Source organism: Furipterus horrens, unplaced genomic scaffold (assembly GCF_987537825.1).
Source record: "Furipterus horrens unplaced genomic scaffold, mFurHor1.1.pri manual_scaffold_2, whole genome shotgun sequence".
In the NCBI taxonomy this organism is placed as follows: Eukaryota; Metazoa; Chordata; class Mammalia; order Chiroptera; family Furipteridae; genus Furipterus; species Furipterus horrens.
In genome coordinates this window covers 189,414,296-189,435,522 of record NW_028327172.1, presented here as the reverse complement: position 1 = coordinate 189,435,522, position 21,227 = coordinate 189,414,296, and the positions used below count along the sequence as shown (strand labels likewise).

Here is a 21,227-nt window from a genome sequence, read left to right as displayed (position 1 = left end):
CTATGCAACCTGCACCAAAAAAAAAAAATACTATAAGGGATATGTTTCTAATTTTAAAGAAAATCAGTATTAAAGGGAAGAATACCAGATGAAGTAATTTCTTAGTAAAAGCTAATTGTTTCTAAACACTTTAAAAAATAATAATATTGTCTTTTGACATTTAAAAATACAGAATGAAAATACATGATATAATAGCAAAAAAAAAAAAAAAAGAAGAAAAAAGACGAGTTTATGTAGCACATGGCTTGTGAGTTCTATGAACTATGATAAAGTTACTGGTATATCATTAAACCTAACCAAGTAAAAATGCATGCTCTAACCACTGAAAATAATAAATAGTTATATACTTAATGATAACATACAAAGCTAAAACTAGAACTATTTTACAAATCCAAAATTAAAAAAACAATGTGTACAAAATAGATTACACAAGTTAGAAAAAAAGAAACAAAAGTAAAACCAGTAGATTTAAAATAATATATTAAATCATTATCTTAAGTGTATTTGAAGCAATCACTTCATTTAAAAGAAAAATATTGTAGACAATAATAAAGGGAAAAATACAAAGCTACTCTCCAACAGAAAGTTTATAACAATTCTAAATTTCTACATACCTAAAACAGTTTCAATATGTATAAAGCAAAAACTGACTGAACTTGTAAAAAATAGATAATCAGTGGTTACAGTTAAAAAATGTTAATACATCTCTTTAAGTAGATATATAGTTTTTGAGCACTAAGAATAAGAAACTTGAGAATATTCTTTGAGCAAAATGGAATTAAGTTAAGTATGAACAACAAAAATATAACTAGAACAAAGCCTAATCTTTTTTTTTCCCCTTGGTTGGATATGTTTTTTAGTATATTTTATTGATTATGTTATTAAAGTTGTCCCAATTTTTTCATTTGCCCTCAAAAACCTGGTACTCACTTCCCTATAGTAACACCCACCTTAGTTCATGCCCATGGGTCTTGCATATAAGTTTTTTGACTTCTCCGTTTCCTATACTATTCTTAACATTCCCGTGTCTATTTTGTATCTATCAATTATGTTTCTTATTCTTTGTACCATTTCCCCCATTCTCCTCTCACCCTTCCCTTTCCCTTTCCCCACTGATAATTCTCCAAATGATCTCCGTATCTATGATTTTGTTCCATTTCTAGTTGTTTGCTTAGTTTGTTTTTGTTTTTAAGATTTATTGCTGATAGTTGTGAGTTTGTTGTCATTTTAATGTACATAGTTTTGATTTTCTTTTTCTTAAGTCCCTTTAACTTTTAATATAATAATGCCTTGGTGATGATATACTCCTTTAGCTTTACCTTGTCTAGGAAGCACTTTATTTTCCCTTCAACTCTAAATTATAGCTTTCCTGGATAGAGTATTGGTTGTAGGACCTTGCCTTTTATCACTTTAAATACTTCTTGCCAGTTCCTTCTTGCCTGCAAAGTTTAAGAAATCCCCTGATAGTCTTATGGAGCTCCTTTGTAGGTAAACTCTCTGCTTTTATCTTGTTGCTTTTAAGATTCTCTCTTTATCATTAACATTTGGCATTTTAATCATGATGTGTCTTGGTCTGGTCCTCTTTGAGTTCATCTTGTTTGGCACTCTGTGCTTCCCGGTCTTGCATGTGTATTTCCTTTGCCAAATTAGGGAAGTTTTCTTTCATTAATTTTTCAAATAAGTTTTCAATTTCTTGCTCTTCCTCTTCTCCTTCTGGCATCGCAATAATTCAGATCTTTGCATATTTGGATTTCCCGGTGTCTTCTTATTCTCTCCTTTCTTTCTTTCTTTTCTTTTCTTTTTTTTTTTTGAATTCTTGTTTGTTCATTCTGTTCTGATTGAAAGTTTATTTCTTCCTATGTTCTAAATTGTTGATTTGAATCAGCTTTCTTTCCATCACTGTTGGTTCCTGTGGATTTTTCTTTATTTCACTTAGTGTAGCCTTCATTTCTTCCCTTATCCTTTTGCCATACTCAACAAGTTCTCTGAGCAAACTGATCACCAGTGTTTTGAACTCTGCATCTAATAGGTAAGCTATCACTATTTCATTTAGTTCTTGTTCTGAGGTTTTGATCTGTTTTTCATTTGGGTCATGTTTCTTTTTTTCTTCATTTTGGCAGCCTCCTCATGTTTGTTTCTATATATTGGGTAGAGCTGTTTTGACTCCATATCTTAGTAGTGTGGCCTAATGTAGTAGGTGTCCTGTAGGGTTCAGTGGCACAGCCTCTCCTATCACCCAAGCTGGGTACTCAAAGTTCACCCTTCATGTGGGTTGAGTATACCCTCATTTTGTAGTTGAGTCTTTGTTGCTCTTGGCAGGTCAATGTGAGGGCTTTACCCAAGCCAGTCAGCTGCAAGGACTGGCTGTGACCACTGACCACCAACCTCTGCCCTTCGTGGAGAATCAACTGTGCAGGGGCAAGGTGGTGGTGATCCGATGTCATCTGTAGCTGTCCACTGGGTGTGCTGGCCTTGGGGTTTCCTGCGTGGTGCAGGACAAGGTCAGTCCCCTCCTGTGTTTTTCATGATGCACCCTGTGTGAGCTATAAAGCTACCACTTTTGCTGGGCTTGGAGATTCCCAGGTGAAGCCAAGCTGTTGAATCTAAGCTGGCTGCTGCTAGTGTCAGACCTAGGGCTCACTGAAGCCAGTTGTTGCTTGTTTAAGATAATTTAGAAAGTTGTGAAGCATGAACCAAAACCAGCCTTTCATATGGAAAAGTAGCTTGAGTAGGCACATAAGTTGGGTGGGGAAGAGTCTCTGGGGATCTCCAAAGCAGGTTAAATAGTGTTAGCCAGGTTGATGGAGTCTCAGATATGGCACAAGGTTGCCAGTTCTGTGGAGGGTTAGGTGTAGCCCAGGGACAATGGCCTTTGCTCACCTTGATGTCAGACACTTCAGTTTCTCCCAGTATGTTACTGGTGTCTTTCAAGATACTACCCTGGTGCTGGAGCTCAAATGGAGTGAGTCTGAGTAGGTGAGTCTGTGTGTGGGTTCTTTAAGAGGAACTGCTTGGAGCTCCAGCAGTTTCTTCCATCAACTCAATCCCTGATGATTTCTGCAGCCAGTAGTTGTGGGGACTTATCTTCCTGGCACTGGAACCCTAGTCTGGGGGCCTGGTGTGGGGCTGGGACTCCTCGCTCCCAAGATATCCTCCCCAAATTTTTATCCATCACACCTGGGTGTGGGACCCAGCACGTTCTCTACCTCCACCCCTCCTACCAGTCTGGATGGAGGTGATTTCCCTAATTCTGTAGTTGTCAGACTTCCATGCCACTTGATTTCTGATGGTTCTGAGTAATGGTTGTTTTATATTTTTGTTATAATTTTGATGTGGTTGTGTGAAGATCGAGCCAGGTCTGCATATGCCTCCATCTTTAGATGTTCCTGTAGCCTAATCTTTTAAAATTAATAAGCATTATTGATTTATGTAGTCCATGTGTCCAAGATATTATAAAGAAATAAATTGTGAAACACTAAATAATGCTTAAAGGACATTTATTTTATTCTTCTCTCAATATCTTCTCAAGAATCTAAAGGAAAACAAAATGAGACAAACAAAAGTGCAAAAAAACTATGACCTTAGCATAATTTGAATACAGAAGTGCCCAGATTTCAAAATGACTGTAAAAACAACAACCACAAAAAAACAGCAAACCCTAACAATAAATCTCATGCTCTTCTTCATCTCTGTCCTGCAAGACTTTGTGCTGAGCAAAGCTGACTAAGGTAAACTACCCAAAAGAGAGAGGATTGGAGTTAGCTACCTAAGGTAGATCAAAAAGGACAAAGACAGTAAGTGTACCATAAGTTTGGAAACATTCTAAAATGTGACCTTCAATCTACAAGTCAGACATGATATGAAAAAAACAGTCTTTAACATAAGCAGTTTGAGGCAGAGAAAAATGAAAAAAGAGAGAGAGAGAGAGGAGAGAGAGAAAGAGAAATGGGGCTTTAGAAGTTAGGTGGTAAAGGAGTAAAGAAAAAAAAAAAGGCAGGCAATTTTATGCTCCTGCAAGGAATGAGTATCAATAAATAAAAACCATAAAATTCCTCACTCAGCACAACACATATGCAAACCAGCCACAACAACAAATTTATTTAAATTATCTGGCCTTTGCTATAATGACACACAGAGATGACAATAAAATAGGAATCTTGCAAAATACCCATAAACCACAAAAGATGTAAGAAAAAAGAAAAGACAAAATCTATACAAAGATGTTGGAGAAATAAGAAATCAAGATACAACATAAACCAACTGCAGAGAACCCTCTCAGAGAAAAAAAGAAATGAAACATTAAGCAGAAAACAAAACTGTATGTCAATACTCCAAATATTTAAATGTATTCAACCAACCATTTGGGAATTATAAAAAAAAATACCCTTGCATTAGAAATTTAGAAACTAAGCAAAAAAAAAAAAAGTCCTTCCCAAAGATATACATGAAAAACAAAAAGGAGTAAATGAATGAAGTTAGGAAAGAAATGGAGGAAAAAGCAATTACAAGATTACCAAGAATAAATTCCTAAAAAAATGAATAATAAGCAGGGGAAAATATCAAGAGAATATAAATGAGATGAAGAGAGAATTCACAGAGAAAGTTTGGCAAGTACAAGTCAGGCAAATTATGATTAGCATTCTTATAATGGAACCCATGAAAAAGAAAAGCAAAACAATGGAAGAGAAACAATATCCAACACTATACTACAAGTAAGTAAGTAAATAAATAAATATAAAAATAAATATTTCCAGGATGAAAGAAAACTTGAAATTCTATTTTAAAAGCACATAGTAGTTACCTGGAAGAAAAGTTCCCCAAAATAAACAGCTCTAAGATATATCCTAGTTAAAGTATTCAATTAAAACATGAAGAAAACTCCAAAGGACTTTGGTGGGAGGGGGCTGGGGAAGGGGTAAATTACAAGTGCAAAAGAACTGGACTGGTGTCAAATTTCTCAAAAATGACACAAAAAGTGAATCAACTTTGAAATAGCCTAAGAAGAAAACAGTGAAAGAAGCCAGAACCAAGGATTTTACAACCAGTCAATCTGTCCTTTATGCAGCAAGTCAATTAAAAAATGCTCTCAGCAGATGAAAACATTTTTAAAAATCAACCAGTATGTGATGACTAGGAAAATTTCAGGAAAAAAAGACTAATGTTAAGCTTTTTAACCTATATTCAGGGCATATTAGAAACTAAAACAAAGATTGAGATAAGGGTATAAAACTAATGTACATATTGTTATTTGTTCTTTCAAAGCAAAAAATGTGCTAACTGAAAATGGAGTAAAGGAGAGGAAAAAAGAAAATAAAAAAGGTCGCTATTAGTATGGACAATATGTGTGAGTTAAAAACTAACAATCAAAAGAGCAAAATATATATTTTTAAAGAAAGGACCAAGATTATTAAGAAAGTTAAAAATACATAGATAAACTAGTCAAAAATCATAAAACTTCTAAAATACTAAAATAAAAATATTATCAATTAGTGTTCAAGGAACCCACATCTCATATAGAAACATAGCAATTATAATTAAAATATGATAGAATTTAGAAAAAAAAAAACACTTTTACCAGTCATTTCAATAAAGAAAATAAAGTTAACTTATTTATTAAAAGAAGAGATATTTCATTTTGGCTCACAAATCAAGACCTAATAGCATGTTGTATACAAGGGAAACACTTAAAACAAAGTAATTTAAGTAGGCAAAAATTAATGGGAAGTACAAAAAATCTCAGGTAAATGTAAACAACAAAAAAAAATGTGGGTAACTATCCTGATATCAGATGAAGTATAATGTAAGTCAAAAAGCTTTAAGTGTGACAACTATAAGGTCTCTTTTTAATGCTAATGTCACAAGCCATTATGCAGATATAACACAAAAGTTATTAACCAAGTAACAATGCAGCTATCTTTATAAGGCAAAATCTACAGGAGAAGAAAGGAAACATAAATAATGACATGCCAAAAATTAAGAAGTAAAAGAAAATCATTAAATTCCAGGCTCCAAAACTAGAAAAAGAACAAAAAATTATAACAGAATAAAATACAAGGAGTGTTATAATAAAAACAAAATAGACATTTTGAGGTAGTTAATAGGAAAACTAATAATGGGAAGTCCTAGGTTTTGAGGGGAATTAACAACATAGAAAAACCACTATTTTTAATTTTCTTGATTAAAAACGGGGATAATAAAACAATATATAAAATAGAAAAAAATAAAAGGGAAGTAAATGCTGAAACAATAACTCAAAAAAAAAATCCCTAAGAAGTTACTTTGAAGACTTCTTTGCAAATAAACTTTAAAATCTTGATTAAAATGTTTTATTTTCTTAGGGGAATATGGGTTACCAAATTCACTGTTAGAATAGAAAACATTAACAAACCAGTTTCCATAAAATATAAAGTGATTATTCCCAAAAAGGATAAGACCTGAGTGATTTTACAATGGAATTCTTCAGAACCTCCAAAAGCCATGTATTCCTAATATCGAATAAATTGCTGGACCTTTGAGAATAAAGTAAAACTCCCTTTTATGAAACAAACATAACAGTAATACATAAAAATGATGAAGACAGTATTCAAGAATGGAAAATGAATGCTATTCAGGAATACCAATGCAAAATACTAAATAATATGTTAGCAAACAGAATCCAACACACTCATTAAATATATGATATATAATTACCAAGAGGGCTTATTCAGGTATGCAAATTGTTTTAGTTCATATTATGCACCATATTAATAGTTCTAAGGAGGAAATAACTCATAATTATTTTTAAAAATGCAAAAAAGACTTTGGTAATTTCAATACCACTTCTTGATTTGAAAATAAAGTCAAAGTCAAAAATTGAGGGATAATTTCTTAATGTCAATTTACATATGAAGAAACACTAGTCATTTCTAAGATCTAGACCAAGGCAAAGTTATCCACCATCACCACTATTATTAATATATATTAGTGAATGTTATCAGATGATAAACATCAATGAATTGCACATGAATTGGCAAAGAAAAAAATAAAATTATTTCTTTGCATATGACATAATAGCATATATTGAAAACTTCTATATTCAACGTTTAAATTAACAATTAAAAAATCACTAGGGTAGCAGGAAGGTAGTAGGATATAAGATGAGCATTATAAATCAATAACATTGATATACAAAAAAACAATAAACAGAAGACATTATGGTTGAAAAACACCATTTATAGGAAAAAAAGATAAATAGGTAGAGTTTAATTTAAGAAATCTGAAAAACCTTATGAGTAAATTTTTAAAATATTCATGAAAGTTACAAAATAAATATAAAGGATTAGAAAGTCAGCCCATGGTCCTGTATTAGATGACACAATGTTATAAGAATGTTAGTTCTCTTAAAGTTAATTTACAAATTTAACACAATTACCAATAAAAATATCAAGTTTTTCTTTATTGGAGCAAAATTTGTTGATAAAAAATCTCATATATTTTTTAAAAATACAAGAATAGTCAGAAAAAACTGAAAAGGATAAAAACAAACAATGAAAATATGAGAAGGGCTGAGCCTTACAAAACATTAACACCAAATGTTTTAGTTTCAATATAATATTGAATCTCTATTAATATAATGTAGTGGCAAATAAATAGAAAAACAGATCAGAGAATGAAACAGAAAGGTCAGATATAACCAAATTACACATGAAAATATAATAAAGTTGATATCTCAAATAATAGAAGCAAAAAATCTTTTTAAAATAAAGCATACTGACTTAACCAAAACACCATTTGGAAAATATAAACATTAGATGTATACTTCATACAACACAATAAACTCCATATCGATCAGGAAGTTAAATGTAATCAAGTTAAATAAAATCAAACAGTACAAGTACTAAAAGTAAACATGGGTCAATTCAACTCCAAATAGAATATAATCAGTAACACTCGGACCAAACTGTATTGAAAATAAATAATGTAACCACATGGAAATAAACAGGGAAAAACAACTAACAACCTAAGTAACTTTGAGGATCAATATTTTGATTGCATATTATAAAGTTAAAATAAAAATTAATTGTGCATAATTATTTTATTCTAGTTCATCTGTTATCATAGACCCATTAAAATTCTAAAACTATGTATTGAACAATAAGAAATATATATGTCTGTGAATGTGTATGTACAACATATATTTTCTACTTCTGCCCACTAAGAGAGTCAAGGAGCAATGACACCCAATATTAATAAATACACCTAGTGCCCAGATCGCAGTTTCTAAATGGCATTGTACAAAAAAGGAACCAGGCCTCTTTGGAGAAATGGCTAATTCCATTTCTGGACCAAGATGAGAGTGGAATGTCTTAAGTGCTATAAAGAAAGGATATGCTAAGAATATCATGAGGGCATGTGAAAGAATGTAAAATAAAGTATCTATTTTATTTCTATATACTGCTAATACAAAATTAGAAAATAATTTAATATATATAATTACACTTGAATCAAAACTCCAAATATATAGTAAAATACATTTAACATGCCTTCAAAGGAAACATTAATAAAAAATAAATATATACATTGAGCAATATACGATGCTCATGAATTTGGTATCATAAAAATTTGATAAAGATTTCAATTTTCCTATAACTGGTCATAAATTTAAATCAATCTCAATAAAATTTTTGCTAATTTATATTTTTGTTTGTTTTAAGATTCATGGGGAAGTCTTAGAAATTAATTATGTTATAAACTGTGCATGTAAATGCAAGGGAACAAGGATAACAATCTTAACAAAGAAGAACAAAGTAGGATTAGTTACACTAAATATACTATCAAGGTTTATAATTCTACATTAACTAAAATAGTGTATTATTGGCACAAAATTAGAATTCCTACTTACTTTTCAAAGATTTATTTTTATGAACTCTCAGCTTTTCAGATAGTTTCATCAAAACTTTGATGCTGCACCTGTTATAGCAGTTGTAAAACACTTCCATCTGAAATATTTATATGTCTTTATTCTCTCATCAGACTGTGAACCCCTCAAACTAGTGCCATTCCAATTAATGGTTGTTAAACCCAGAAGTCTTGCATACAACAGACACTGAAGGAATATATGATCTATAATTAAAATGTAGTCCCCTACACCTCAGAATAATAGCTAAAACTTACCTCCTATATCTGGGCGAAGTTTATTGTCATAGCCTTGAAGCAATGAATTGAGAATTTGTGTTACATCTCCTTCATGAATCTTTGGTGCCAAGACCCAAGTTTTGTTAACTGTTAAATCCTCATCATCTTCATCATCTGCTTTATCAACACTAAAGAATTCCAAAAATAAAAAAGGTGATAGTTCAACCAAATTATGTATTTCAAAAACATAGTTTAACATTATTCTAATTTTGTTAGGTAATCGTAAGAGAGAGCAAAATCCTTTTGAAATATTTTATATTCAGTAAGACTAATGACTTCATCATATGAATTGCAAAACACTCAAAAATGAAGAATTTGTTACAAAACTATAACCTATAGTATTAAAATAATAAAATAAGTATTGGTCACCTCCACAACTGTTATTCAAGGCCGTAGAGATTATGCACTGAAAATGTGAATGGTGGTCTTATATTTGTGCAGTACATAATCTGGACAACCATATGTGGTCACTCCAAACCACCATACCCACAAATTAAAATTGAGATATAAATAAATACAGAAAAAGTTGTAATAATTAGTATAGTAAAATTATAAAAATGCATGTAACAAAAGAAGATGTAAGGAAAGATGAGTGAAGTAAAAGGAAATACATATTGGACATACAGAACACATCTATGCTTTTCTCCTTTTAACTAAAAAGAACCCAGACATCTTATTCCAAAAACGTCACCAAAGATTGTTTTATCATCAAATTAAGGCTGTGTGACTCACCCTCCACATATGTTTCAGGGCATGACTCAAACTTTAGGACTAGAAGTTAGAATTTAGGGATCAAATAAGCCCACTACCTTTACAGTGCAGAGAAAACTGAAGGCAGTAGGGAACTAACCAAGCATCACCCTATTTACATGTATCAGCAAAAGTGAGAATCTAGTCTAATTCTCCAGTTAATGCTTCCTGCTATACCTGTGTATTTAACAGACATGAGAATTCAGCTTACTTTTAAATTATGATGAAAAATACAGTAATATAGATATTCATCTACAATTCATCAAAAGTAACCGGCTACTCTTAATTGAGAACAATCAACATTATACCACACGGGAGATAGCCACCATACTCAAAATATCCAAATCAATAAAGTTATTGGTGAAAATGAAAAATGTGTCTTTTATTTTATGGAAAAAAACATATGGACTTTCTGGCCAACCTAATGTTTACATATACAGTATTTTAAATACTGACTTCTCTCCAGTACTGAATATACAAGTTTATGTTTTCTTTAGTTAATCTTTCTATACTATCCATTCAGATCTATTTTCTTTGAACCGAAACATATTAGTTAATGCAGCCCCCACCCCATTTAGCATTTGACATATAGCACTGCATAAATGTAAGGTATATAACAATGATTTGATATATATATATATTGAAAAAAATGATTACCATAATAAGTTTGTTAAAATCCACCCTCTTTATCCTCAATGAGCATAAATTAACATTATAAATTAAAACTTAACCTTTGCAGTATTTGCTACCTCAATTCTATCAATAGTTATTATCAACAGATAATGGACTGCATTATTATTCCCAGTGTTTCTCTTCTCCTTCCTGTCAGAAAATTATACATTTTATTCCACTCACTTCAAACTTAAATGTATGACCTGAAATGCTCCTTCCTGAAAGAGGGTTATACATCCTTGTCCCATTGAACTCTGTGTGGCCCTGTAATTTGCTTTGACTGATGGATAATATGTGATATGTGTCACTAACAAGCAAATGTTTTAATGTCAGTGCATGGTTCACCATATCTCTTGTCTTTCTGTCAGAAGGCAAGCCATACTCAGACAAAGCCCACTCCATTACTTCACTCCCAGAGTGAACATAACATGGATAGACACATGGTTAACCCACAATGGACATGTAGCCTAAGTGAGAAATAAACAGTGTTGTAAGCCACTGAGATTTAAGGGTAGTTTATTACCACAGGGTACAACTTTTATTTCTATGTAAAATAATAGGGTGCATTTAGTAAACAGAATTGTAATGAAAAACTTATTTATATTAATTGTTGTACCATATTTAACTTCAAAAAGTATATATTATTGGTACAGCTGAATAATTTCTTTTTACATACTTGTATTTGTTAGAGTAGCAACATCCTGCTTACCAAAAAGCACATGTTCATAGTGATTTTCATTCCCCTTTCCCACATAGCTCAGAGGAAAATAAAAATTGATCTCAATGATAGTGCAAAGCTATCTTTCCTCGTTTTTGGCAATAATAGAAAATATGTATTAAGGTTAATTTTTCCATATCTTCTTTCCAAGCTTTTAATATTATTATCAAACTATTCATTAATTACCTTGAATATCATACTGGTATTATTTTGGATTTTAAAAAGTACTCATAATTTGAAAAAATAGTTCATATAACATATCTCACATCTCAATGTCTTTCATTGGCTGAAAGATTTCTGTAACATTTCCATATGTTGAGTGAGTGAGTATTCTCTTGGGGAAAACAATTATGATTTTCAGTAACACTCTGAGAATTTCTAGACTCATGCTAGAAAACTTTTAAATAATTTGAATACAGATAATTTTATCATTAGTGTAAATACATTAAGCTCTTGAATAAGTTGATAAAATTATGCTAACACTGTCATTAAGAAAAACAAGTTAAAAATGTAACAAATTTCATTACTTTGGCAGAACATTAAAAGATTCATTACATACAGTACTGGTGATAATATGAATAAATATCTTGTAGTATTTTTGTAACCATTAGGAAAAAACCGAGTTGCTTTATGATAAATACTTTGGCAATGTTCATGAAATTTTGAAATGAATGGGATGTACATATGTATATACATACTTAGAGACAATGTGTGATAAAATAAAGAGAATCTATTATGAAAAAATTAATTAATTATGATTCCTCTACAATATTAAGTACCACATTAAAAAGGAAGTAAAACTAAGTATACTAATCTAGAAAAGTATTTCTAATATTAGTTATATGGCCAAAAAAGTATTATATTTAATTTACATAAAAATTATACACAGAAATGTGTTTACGCATGCCTGTCTAAACTTAGGAAAACATTAGAAAGTATAAGCTCCGTGTTACTTAGTACTTATGAGGAGCGAAATGGAATAAAGGACCTTATTATTTACATATATAGGACTAAACACTATGAAATTAGAGAGAAATAGTTTTGTTTTATTTTTCATATGTCTTAACAGAAACATATATATACACACATATCTTTGAAAATTAATATTTATCACTTGGAATGTATTTATTTGTTAAATAAAACAAAAATAAGTTCTAAACTGTTTGTGGTAAAAAAAATTAAATAATTTATGTCCATAAAACAGAATTAAATTATATATTAATGATTTCACAATTTGTGATATAGGACATTAACCTAGGAGAAAAAAATAAAATTAGAAATCTTTATCTATTGTGAATTTTATGTAGTTTCCTTTGTAGGTAGAATACACAGTAGCCTTCAAATTATATTAACATTAGGAACTAAATGACAACGCACATTGCTTTTGGCATAGAGTGCTTTCAGAAAGGGGTGGGTTAGTTTCAAAAAGGGGTGGTTCTGAGCAAATCCTAAATCCATTAGAACATAGTTTGGTCTAGTTATATTAGATATAAGAATATACAATTCTATTAGTTAATGAGAAAAGAGACAGATCAATATCAGAATACAGTTTTAAAGATCAAATATTATAGTGGCATATTTGTAGAAAAATAATAAAAACAAAAATTATAAAATAAAGCAGAGTTTTTTTCTTAACCTATTTGGTCATAGATACAAAATTTCTGTAGTTAATTGTTGATCTTAAATATCACAGCAAATGGTAGTAATAAAACAATGTGTTTTGCCAGTTTTACATGTATTGTTTTTGCTTTATTTATTTACTTTGTTAAGCAGGCCAACTCTGTCCCCGCCCCCCCTTTTAAAAAAATATTTTATTTATTTATTTTTAGAGAGAAGGGAGAGAGAAAGAGGAGAGAAACATTGATGTGAGGCATATGCCCAAAGAAGGGAATCAAACTGGTGACCTTTTGCCTTGAAGGACAACACAACCAACTGAGCTACACCAGTCAGGGCACAAATCTGTTCTTTAAAAAAAATTTAGAAACTAGAAACCATGAGTTCAGTGAATAATCTTCAGGGGGATGATGAATATCCAAAGCTCATAAATGTTCTGTGGGGACCATTTTCTTCTATTTTTGGAAGAAGAAAAAGAAACATAATTTTCATTACAGTCTAAAAAAAATGGCCACTGGTTTGTAAATATATTAAAATGAACATCAAATTCCTGACTGTTCCAATTTATATCCATAGAGATTGACAGGATATAAGTTAGACTTAGAAACAATACAACTCTTCATGACATTTACATTCTCTAAGCTTTCAATGCTTTTCTGCATCAGATAAATTCTACAAGGCTGCTAAAAGTTTCACAAAGTGGAAGCATAACATTGAGACTTGTTATATTATAAAACATATTAAATGATCTTAAAATTGAACAATAGAAAGAAATGTAAATTAGGTCCTCTAATTACAAAAAAAGGTATACCTTTTTCCCTAATTCTTGGGATCATAAAATGAGAGATAAAATATTTTCATTGACATAAGGGTTCTCTCAGATCATTCCTTTCAACACAGAGAGAAAATGAATATAACAAAAGACTCTAGTTAATCTAGTTATGACAATCTGAAGGTGATAAGATTTTGAAGGGATTAACCAAAGAACATTTATGCACAGCCCATGGAAACAGACAATAATATGGGAATTGGCTTGGGGAGGGGAAAGGTTGGAGCTGGGTAGAGGCTGGGAAAAGAAGCAAAACAAGAATAATTGTAACAGCATAAAAATAATTTAAAAAAGAATTTTTAAGAATATGGCAGAAACAAATACACATTCATAAACCACCTGCACAGAGCAACAAATTAGTTTGTAGAACACATGTCTGAGTAACACAAATGTAATCCAGCAAAAGAGGTACTTTGTGCTCATCAATATGGCTATTTTGTGGAACAGGTAACTCTTACCCAACACACTACTACATGTGCTGGAAAATTATTCTGATAATTATATACATTTAGGATGACTGAAATGTGAATGATATCCTTGTATGTAAGCAATTTACAAATTGTACAGACATACGTAATGGTTCCAGAAATGTGCCCAAAGATTTCAGTCTTTGACCAGAGTCCTTGATTCTAGAAGACTTGAAGCTATTTGGAGAACCAAATCACATCCTTATCACACCAATATTAAAGTATTTATATTAAAGCCATGTTAAAGAGAAAACCACAGACACAGAATGGGATCATTGTGCTCAAGCCCATTTTACCAAACCTAGATATAACCCCTGGACTATTGCTAATTCAATCTTTCCCTGAAATATAATCTTAATCAACCAGTCTGGATTTTCTGGTCAACACCAATGAGGCAATCTGTCAAGTGGGCCCTTATCATCCCTCCCCGCCTCTCCCCTCCCTCCAAAATAGAGGCAATCTCCCTGATAAAACCCTTTGTGTCCTCCCTCATCTCCACAAAAATAAGTCTTGGTCTAAAAATAATACTCTCTTTTCTTGTGTTAATAGCTTCCTAGCCCCACCCTTCTTTCTATAAAAATCATCCAGTTGTACAACCTTCAGAGTAACTTTCCAGTTACTAGATGGGATGCTGCCCAATAGATAAAGTAATTAATAAAGCCAATTAGACCTTCAAAATTACTCTGTTGAGTTTTTTAACCCTCATTATGTTCCAATCAGAAACTTGCTGATCTGCTCATCCAGCTACAGATTGGAAAGCCTGGTCCATGTTAACTTCTAAATATCTACTACTTAGCACAGTCTCTACTACTATGTTACTCATATATTTGTTACTTAATGTATATGTCTAAAGCTAAGGAGAAATGTCAACTCTTTAAATACATTGTACCTAGGAGGAAAGGATTCCTAAAGTTCAGAAGTTCATAATTAAATGGAATTCTTTAGCCTTTACTAGTATGTTACCATTTTAATGTCACTTATTAGATAACCAGAGTAAAGGATCTCCTGGAAGATATAGGTATACTGTTTTCAAAAGGCGTTACCAAATTTTGAGACTGTGCCTTTGGCCACATAATAACAATGTTATCTCTGTATCTCTCTGTTCTTTACTAACATTGACCCAAAATTACCCCATGAAAGCTGATAATAGTCAAACTTTTCCCAGAGTTTCCTTTTTAGTATCCCTGCTATAGCTCATCTAGAATTTTCGATAGAAATTATATAATTTTATCATCTTTACTTGTTTATATTAATAAACATAACTTCTAGAGTTTATGTTCATTGGGAGCAGGCATCCTGCCCTTTTTGTTCTGTGCATCTAAAAGATACACTGTCATATATATGTTTTACATACACTACACAAGCACTATTAGGGCAAGGATTACATCTTGTTTAACACTATTACTGAGTTCAGGTCTCAGAACTCTATTTAGTAGCCACTAAATAAATGCTCATGCTTAATAAATGTTTATTGAATGAATTAATAGCTCTATTTCCTGAAACATGGGGCTTCAGTTGGATAAACTATTTGAGTACTGACAGAATTAGGTTCTGAGGTATTTAAAAGTAGATAAATACCATGCATTGTAATTTGCTTCCCACAGAGTAAAAGAACTGTAACAAGCCTCTGCTTGAATAAGCCTAGTGATAAGGCATCCTTCATTTTGTTAGTGTTTGTATTAAAAGAAAAATCCCTTCACATAGCTTTTGCTAATTGGTTCTGGTTTGTCTCTTTCACACAGATGTAATAAATTCAGCTGTGATTTTATATAGCATCCTTAAAAATAAGTAGCTATCTGATTCCTCAACAAAACATACTTGAATTCTAAAACTCTTGCTTTTAATACTTTATCTTATGATGATATTTATAGATCAAGTATGCTAGTTTATCCATTTTTACCCTATTAGTCTTTTACTGTATATAATATTTCAGATTGTGTGAAAAGTACAGTAGATTTTTACACTTACTATGGTTCTATCAGTTGCACTATCCTCCCCTCCCTTTCCCTTCTTCCACAACTGCTTTCCTCTTTGTTTCCTTTATCTGTGGTCATGTTATTTGGTTTGCCTTATACAGCATTTGTACTCTGAGAGGTGTGGTGGTTTAGAATGCACACTCTGGGCCCAGAACACATGGATTTGAGTGTTGGATTCAGCACTTTTCAGCAAGATTATCTTTAGCAAATTCCTAAAAGTCACTGTGCCCCAGTTTTCTCATCTGTAAATAGGGGAGAATAACGGTATTTCAGCTTTATTCTCCCTTTATATTTGACTGGTAACTTTGCTAGGTATTACATTCTATGCTGAACATTTGGAGACATGCTGACTTTTGGAGACATTTCGTCCCTAGTCTTCCAGTATTGGGTGAGAAATCTCATGGCTCTCTATTCCTCTTTCCTTGATTATGATTTATCCTGTCAGCTCCTTATCCTTAAAATTTTAGAATCTTCTATTTATCTTTGAAGTTCTAAAGGTATGTTTCCTTATTTTGACTATAAGATTCTTTTGATAAATACCATAAATTTAGGTCTTTGCAGTGAGTTAAGCTCCATATATATGGTACTCATGTCTAGACTATTCAGCATGCTAAACTCAGCATGTTGAAGGCATTCAATAAATATTTGTTGTAAACAAATAATCTACCTCAAATCTAAAAGATATTAATGCATAGAATCCAACAACTTCACTTTATTGCACTTAAAACCACTGTAAATAAGATAAATAATACTCGAATCAATGTAATTCCACAGAGTACCTGTTGTTATGTCTTTTTAGTTAAAATTTTAAGTGCTACGTATTTCCATAAATGATTTATCTTGATCTTGAAATATATCTGCAAAGGTAAATATCATTTTGTTTTAACAAATGAGGACTCTCTACCTCAAAAATTTTCCTGAAATCACCCTGGGGGAAATTTTGGAATTGAAATATTTACATCTGATTGTAAAATCTAGGATTCACTACTGGTACCATTTATATATGTGAATTATTCTCCTGAGGTCAGTATATTCTCCCCATTACCCCACGGCAGTGATTTATCATATTTCAATAATATTGAGTCATTTGTTCAGTTTTCTACCCTGTTATGTCTCTTCTCCTTTGGGACTTCACCTTCATTATTATTCTCTTAGATACATTTCAACCACCTTAATATAAATATACAATATTAATTTAGTCTATTTAATGTTTGAAAGAAATGTCAAACATTTTCTTTCATCGCTTAGTCAAGTATGTCTCAAGTAAATTATAAAATAAAATGTTAGTAAAGGTATACCTAAAAGACTATACACAAGGGATTTATAAATTATAGCATTTGAATTTTACCTTCAAAATCATTTCCTCTCAGTTTTTTGAATATTTAGTTATCATGGAACATCATACTTAGGTATTTTTGCCTTCAAGTTTGCATGATAATCATTAGTATATATTAGAAAATCAAGCAAAACTCTAGATGACTGAAAAAAATCTTTCATTCACAACTCCCTCAACAAAATATAGTACTTAAATAACTTGAAATTATGTCTTTTATAAAGTAAGTGTATTTGGTTATTTTTATTTGGGCAACTGAATGTTAAATTGTATATTTCTGAATCATGAAGTTGTTTTAAAAATTAAAACAAGTTTTTTTTTCTTGCTCTCTTTTAAAATATATTTTCTTAGACAAAGCTTACCATAAATTACTTTTTAGAACAGCTAAAATATCAAAACACTTTTCAACTCTTGTAAATCTGATTAAAATATGATATTTTTTCCAACATTACAAATAAGTCAAATCAAGCTTAAGAGATTTTAAGTAACTTGTCAAGATGCCATAGAGCCTCATGGAGGATTAAACAGAGAAACCACTGACCACTGCTTTAGTTACAACAATGAGGTAGGTTTTCATAGTTCAGCAATATAAAAATCAATAGACTGTCTCTCCTTTGTGCTCTTGATGGAAATTAATGAGGAAACAAGCCCTCATCTCTGCTGAGATATAAGAAATAATATTTTCCAATTTGGAAAATCTCAAAGTAGATGACTCTTATGATTTATTTTAGAAACCAGCATAAGACAACAAATTATTATAAACAAACCATCTATGATTAGCTTTGAAAACGTTCCTCAAAAGAAGAAAAAAAAGGAGAAAGAAATATACATGTAAATGATTTACATGTTTATATCAATTATTTCCAATAAATATTTAAAACATGAGAAGTTCACCACACTGTAACTATTTTCAGAAAGTGAGGATATAAATTCTCATAATTGAAGACCTAAGAGTTAATTATAATGGCAACATACAGCTTTATTTTTATCCACTGGCTAGAATAATCCAAATTACCTATAGTACTATGATAAAATGAATTACTTGTCTATTTGAACTGCTTATCTCCTCTGTCTCACTTCTTCATACATATGGTACAGAAAGGACATGGAATTTCCAATTAGAAGTTCCCCCTTGAAAACTACTAAGAAAAGACACTGAAACAACTGTTGAGTTATTTGACATTTCAGTTCAAATCTTGGACACATTGCATCTGAAAAGTTGAAGTAATCATTAATGATATACTACTGTCCTAATTTCCTTGCTGAAGAAACACTTCAGAAATTAGGACCCTTGACACATAGAATCATGTCTCCAGACTGCCAGAACTCATCTCTGTCCACTGCAACACACAACTTTTTAAATTCTGAGCAGCTTGAATAGCTTTCTGGAGCCAGTTATGACAATCATGATATAAGCATTATCAAAAACAAAATATATGGTTTAAAACAAAACAACTCTTTCTGACCTCTAGTAAGCAACTTGCTATTAGCTTGCAAGGGAAACTTGAACTTGTAATAATAAAGGAGAATACATGTTGCTATTTCAGAAAACCACTGGGTAAATCTGCTTTTATTTATGAGAACAGTGATTCATTTCTAATATTATGAAGGTGCATAAGAGCACTGATGCATATTTTGTCAAAATCCTTTTTAATTTTTTCATAATGTATTCAAAGACATAAGCCATTATGACACAACTTATATATAAGGAATTAATCAAATAATATGTGCTCAGACATTTAAATTTATTTAAAAAAGGTTAATAAACTAAAATTGTAATACTTAAAAAAGCATTATGTGTCAAACATTTTCTGTCATGTCTAATATTACTTAGCATACTTTAATCAATTATTTTATTTGCTGGTATTGACAAAAATATTAATTCTTGGTCTATACTAAAATTAATCATATAATAATTCGTTTTAGCAATGATGTAAGTAGTTATAAAGGTATGTTTCCATCTGCATAAAAATTGCATTTTACTTTTGAATTCTAAGAAGAATCACATTATACAATAATATAATTTAAATGTATATATAAAACACAGTTATACAATATGAGTAGTATGTTCAAGACCTTTATAGTGTCTATGTCTTAATCAATATATTTTAACTTTGTTCATCATCTACTCCTATAGCCAGATGCAATACCTGAGCAATTTATTTTTTCAACATGATTTAAAAGTTTTATTGAAAGGTACTACAACCCAAGCAGGCCAAATCTTATTCCTATTGAATTGGAGGCTTGGGGGTTGGTAAATTCTTGCTCTCTCTCTCTCTCTCTCTCTCTCTCTCTCTCTCTCTCTCTCTCTTTCTCTCTCTCTCTCTCTCCTTCTCTCTCTCTCCCTCCCTCTCTCTCTCTCCCTCCCCCTCTCTCCCTCTCTCTCTTTCTCTCTCTCTCTCTCTCTCTCTCTCTCTCTCTCACACACACACACACACACACACACACACACAGAGCCAGGACACTTATATCACCATACAATTTTTATTTACTTGTAGACATCCAGTTAAAATAAAAATCATTGAAATTTGGCTTAATAAAATACACATAGTTATTTCTAACATAAACACAGCACATGATCCTAGTAGATTTTAGCCACATTTATAGTATTACGTGATGAGAAACTTTTTTTCCCCGGAATAGAAAAAAAGGAAGGGGGAAAGGCAAGGAAAACAATAACATTAATATGTAGAAAAGCATCACACATACTATATGCTATGAAACTTGTCAGTTTCTAAAATAACTTTTTCTTTAAAAGAAAGGATCATCATAAAGTTCATCAATGACATTTATTCACTACATTTAGTAGCAAAATCATCTCTACTCTTCTTCCCAGGAACTGAGCCTTTACTAGTTTTGACTGTGCTTTAAGTCAAAAACAGCAGTACAAACCTCCTTGCTTCACACATAGGTTCATTTCATTCTATCTGAAAATGAATAGACTTAATCAGAAAAGAAAATGATGGTAAAATGTCACACATGAACCTGGGGAAATGTAAATTACTTAGATTGATTTTTGAAAGAAAGAGAAATGAAGGAGAAGGGGGTAGATACCAAAGAATCGTTTTAAGTCCTTAAGTACTTACCAGTTTCCCAAATGCAGTGTTAGTAACAAGAACATCAGCCTCACCCCTCTACTTTGACTGAACAGGAGAAAGGGGGAGAAGAGAAAAGCTTTCCGAGGACCCATCGGGATCGCTTTTTCCTCTCAACTCTCCAAGCCAGGACTTTTTCTCCCACCTCAGCCGCAGCCGCAGCCGGGTGTGTGAGTACCAGAAAGGAGTGTGGGAAGGCGATACACCTCCCGACCAGGTAGGATGCGACTCCCAGAGGAATTGAGCCGGGGAGCCAATCGGACCGAGAGGATGCTGGCATAAATTATCGGAAAACCACATATGGGCCAATCAACGGCCCCAAGAGGCGGGTCTCCCCCTACTAGAAATCGAGCCCAGTAGGGAAAAGGGCTCCGTCTGTCTAAAAGAAAAACAAACGTCTTCCCCCTCGCAGTCTCTGGGAAACGTTTGAATGGCCTTGATAGATTCCCGCCCTAGGGAAAAAAAGGTCTCGCTCTTCCTCCTGGCCTTCTCTCCTGCCTCACTCTATTTCGGAGCCACTGCCTCCTTCTTCTCCCGCGTTTAGATTCTGAATTCGTCTTCAGAGACCCGTGGGAAGATTGCAGTACCTAGTTTTCCCC

General features: G+C 32.0%; 1 protein-coding gene across 1 annotated transcript in view; it reads right to left on the bottom strand.

Annotated features, from left to right (window-relative positions):
- The window catches only part of GABRG1 (gamma-aminobutyric acid type A receptor subunit gamma1), a 49,505-nt gene extending 28,708 nt beyond the window's left edge, over nucleotides 1-20,797 (bottom strand). Inside the window, exons 1-2 of the mRNA XM_090266918.1 lie at nucleotides 20,620-20,797; nucleotides 9,154-9,302 (exon numbers count right to left, since the gene is read on the bottom strand). Coding sequence (XP_090123044.1) covers nucleotides 9,154-9,302; nucleotides 20,620-20,723 — 253 coding nt within the window. The 5' untranslated portion in view covers nucleotides 20,724-20,797. The remainder of the gene's footprint in view (nucleotides 1-9,153; nucleotides 9,303-20,619) is intronic.
- Nucleotides 20,798-21,227: the final 430 nt, after the last annotated feature.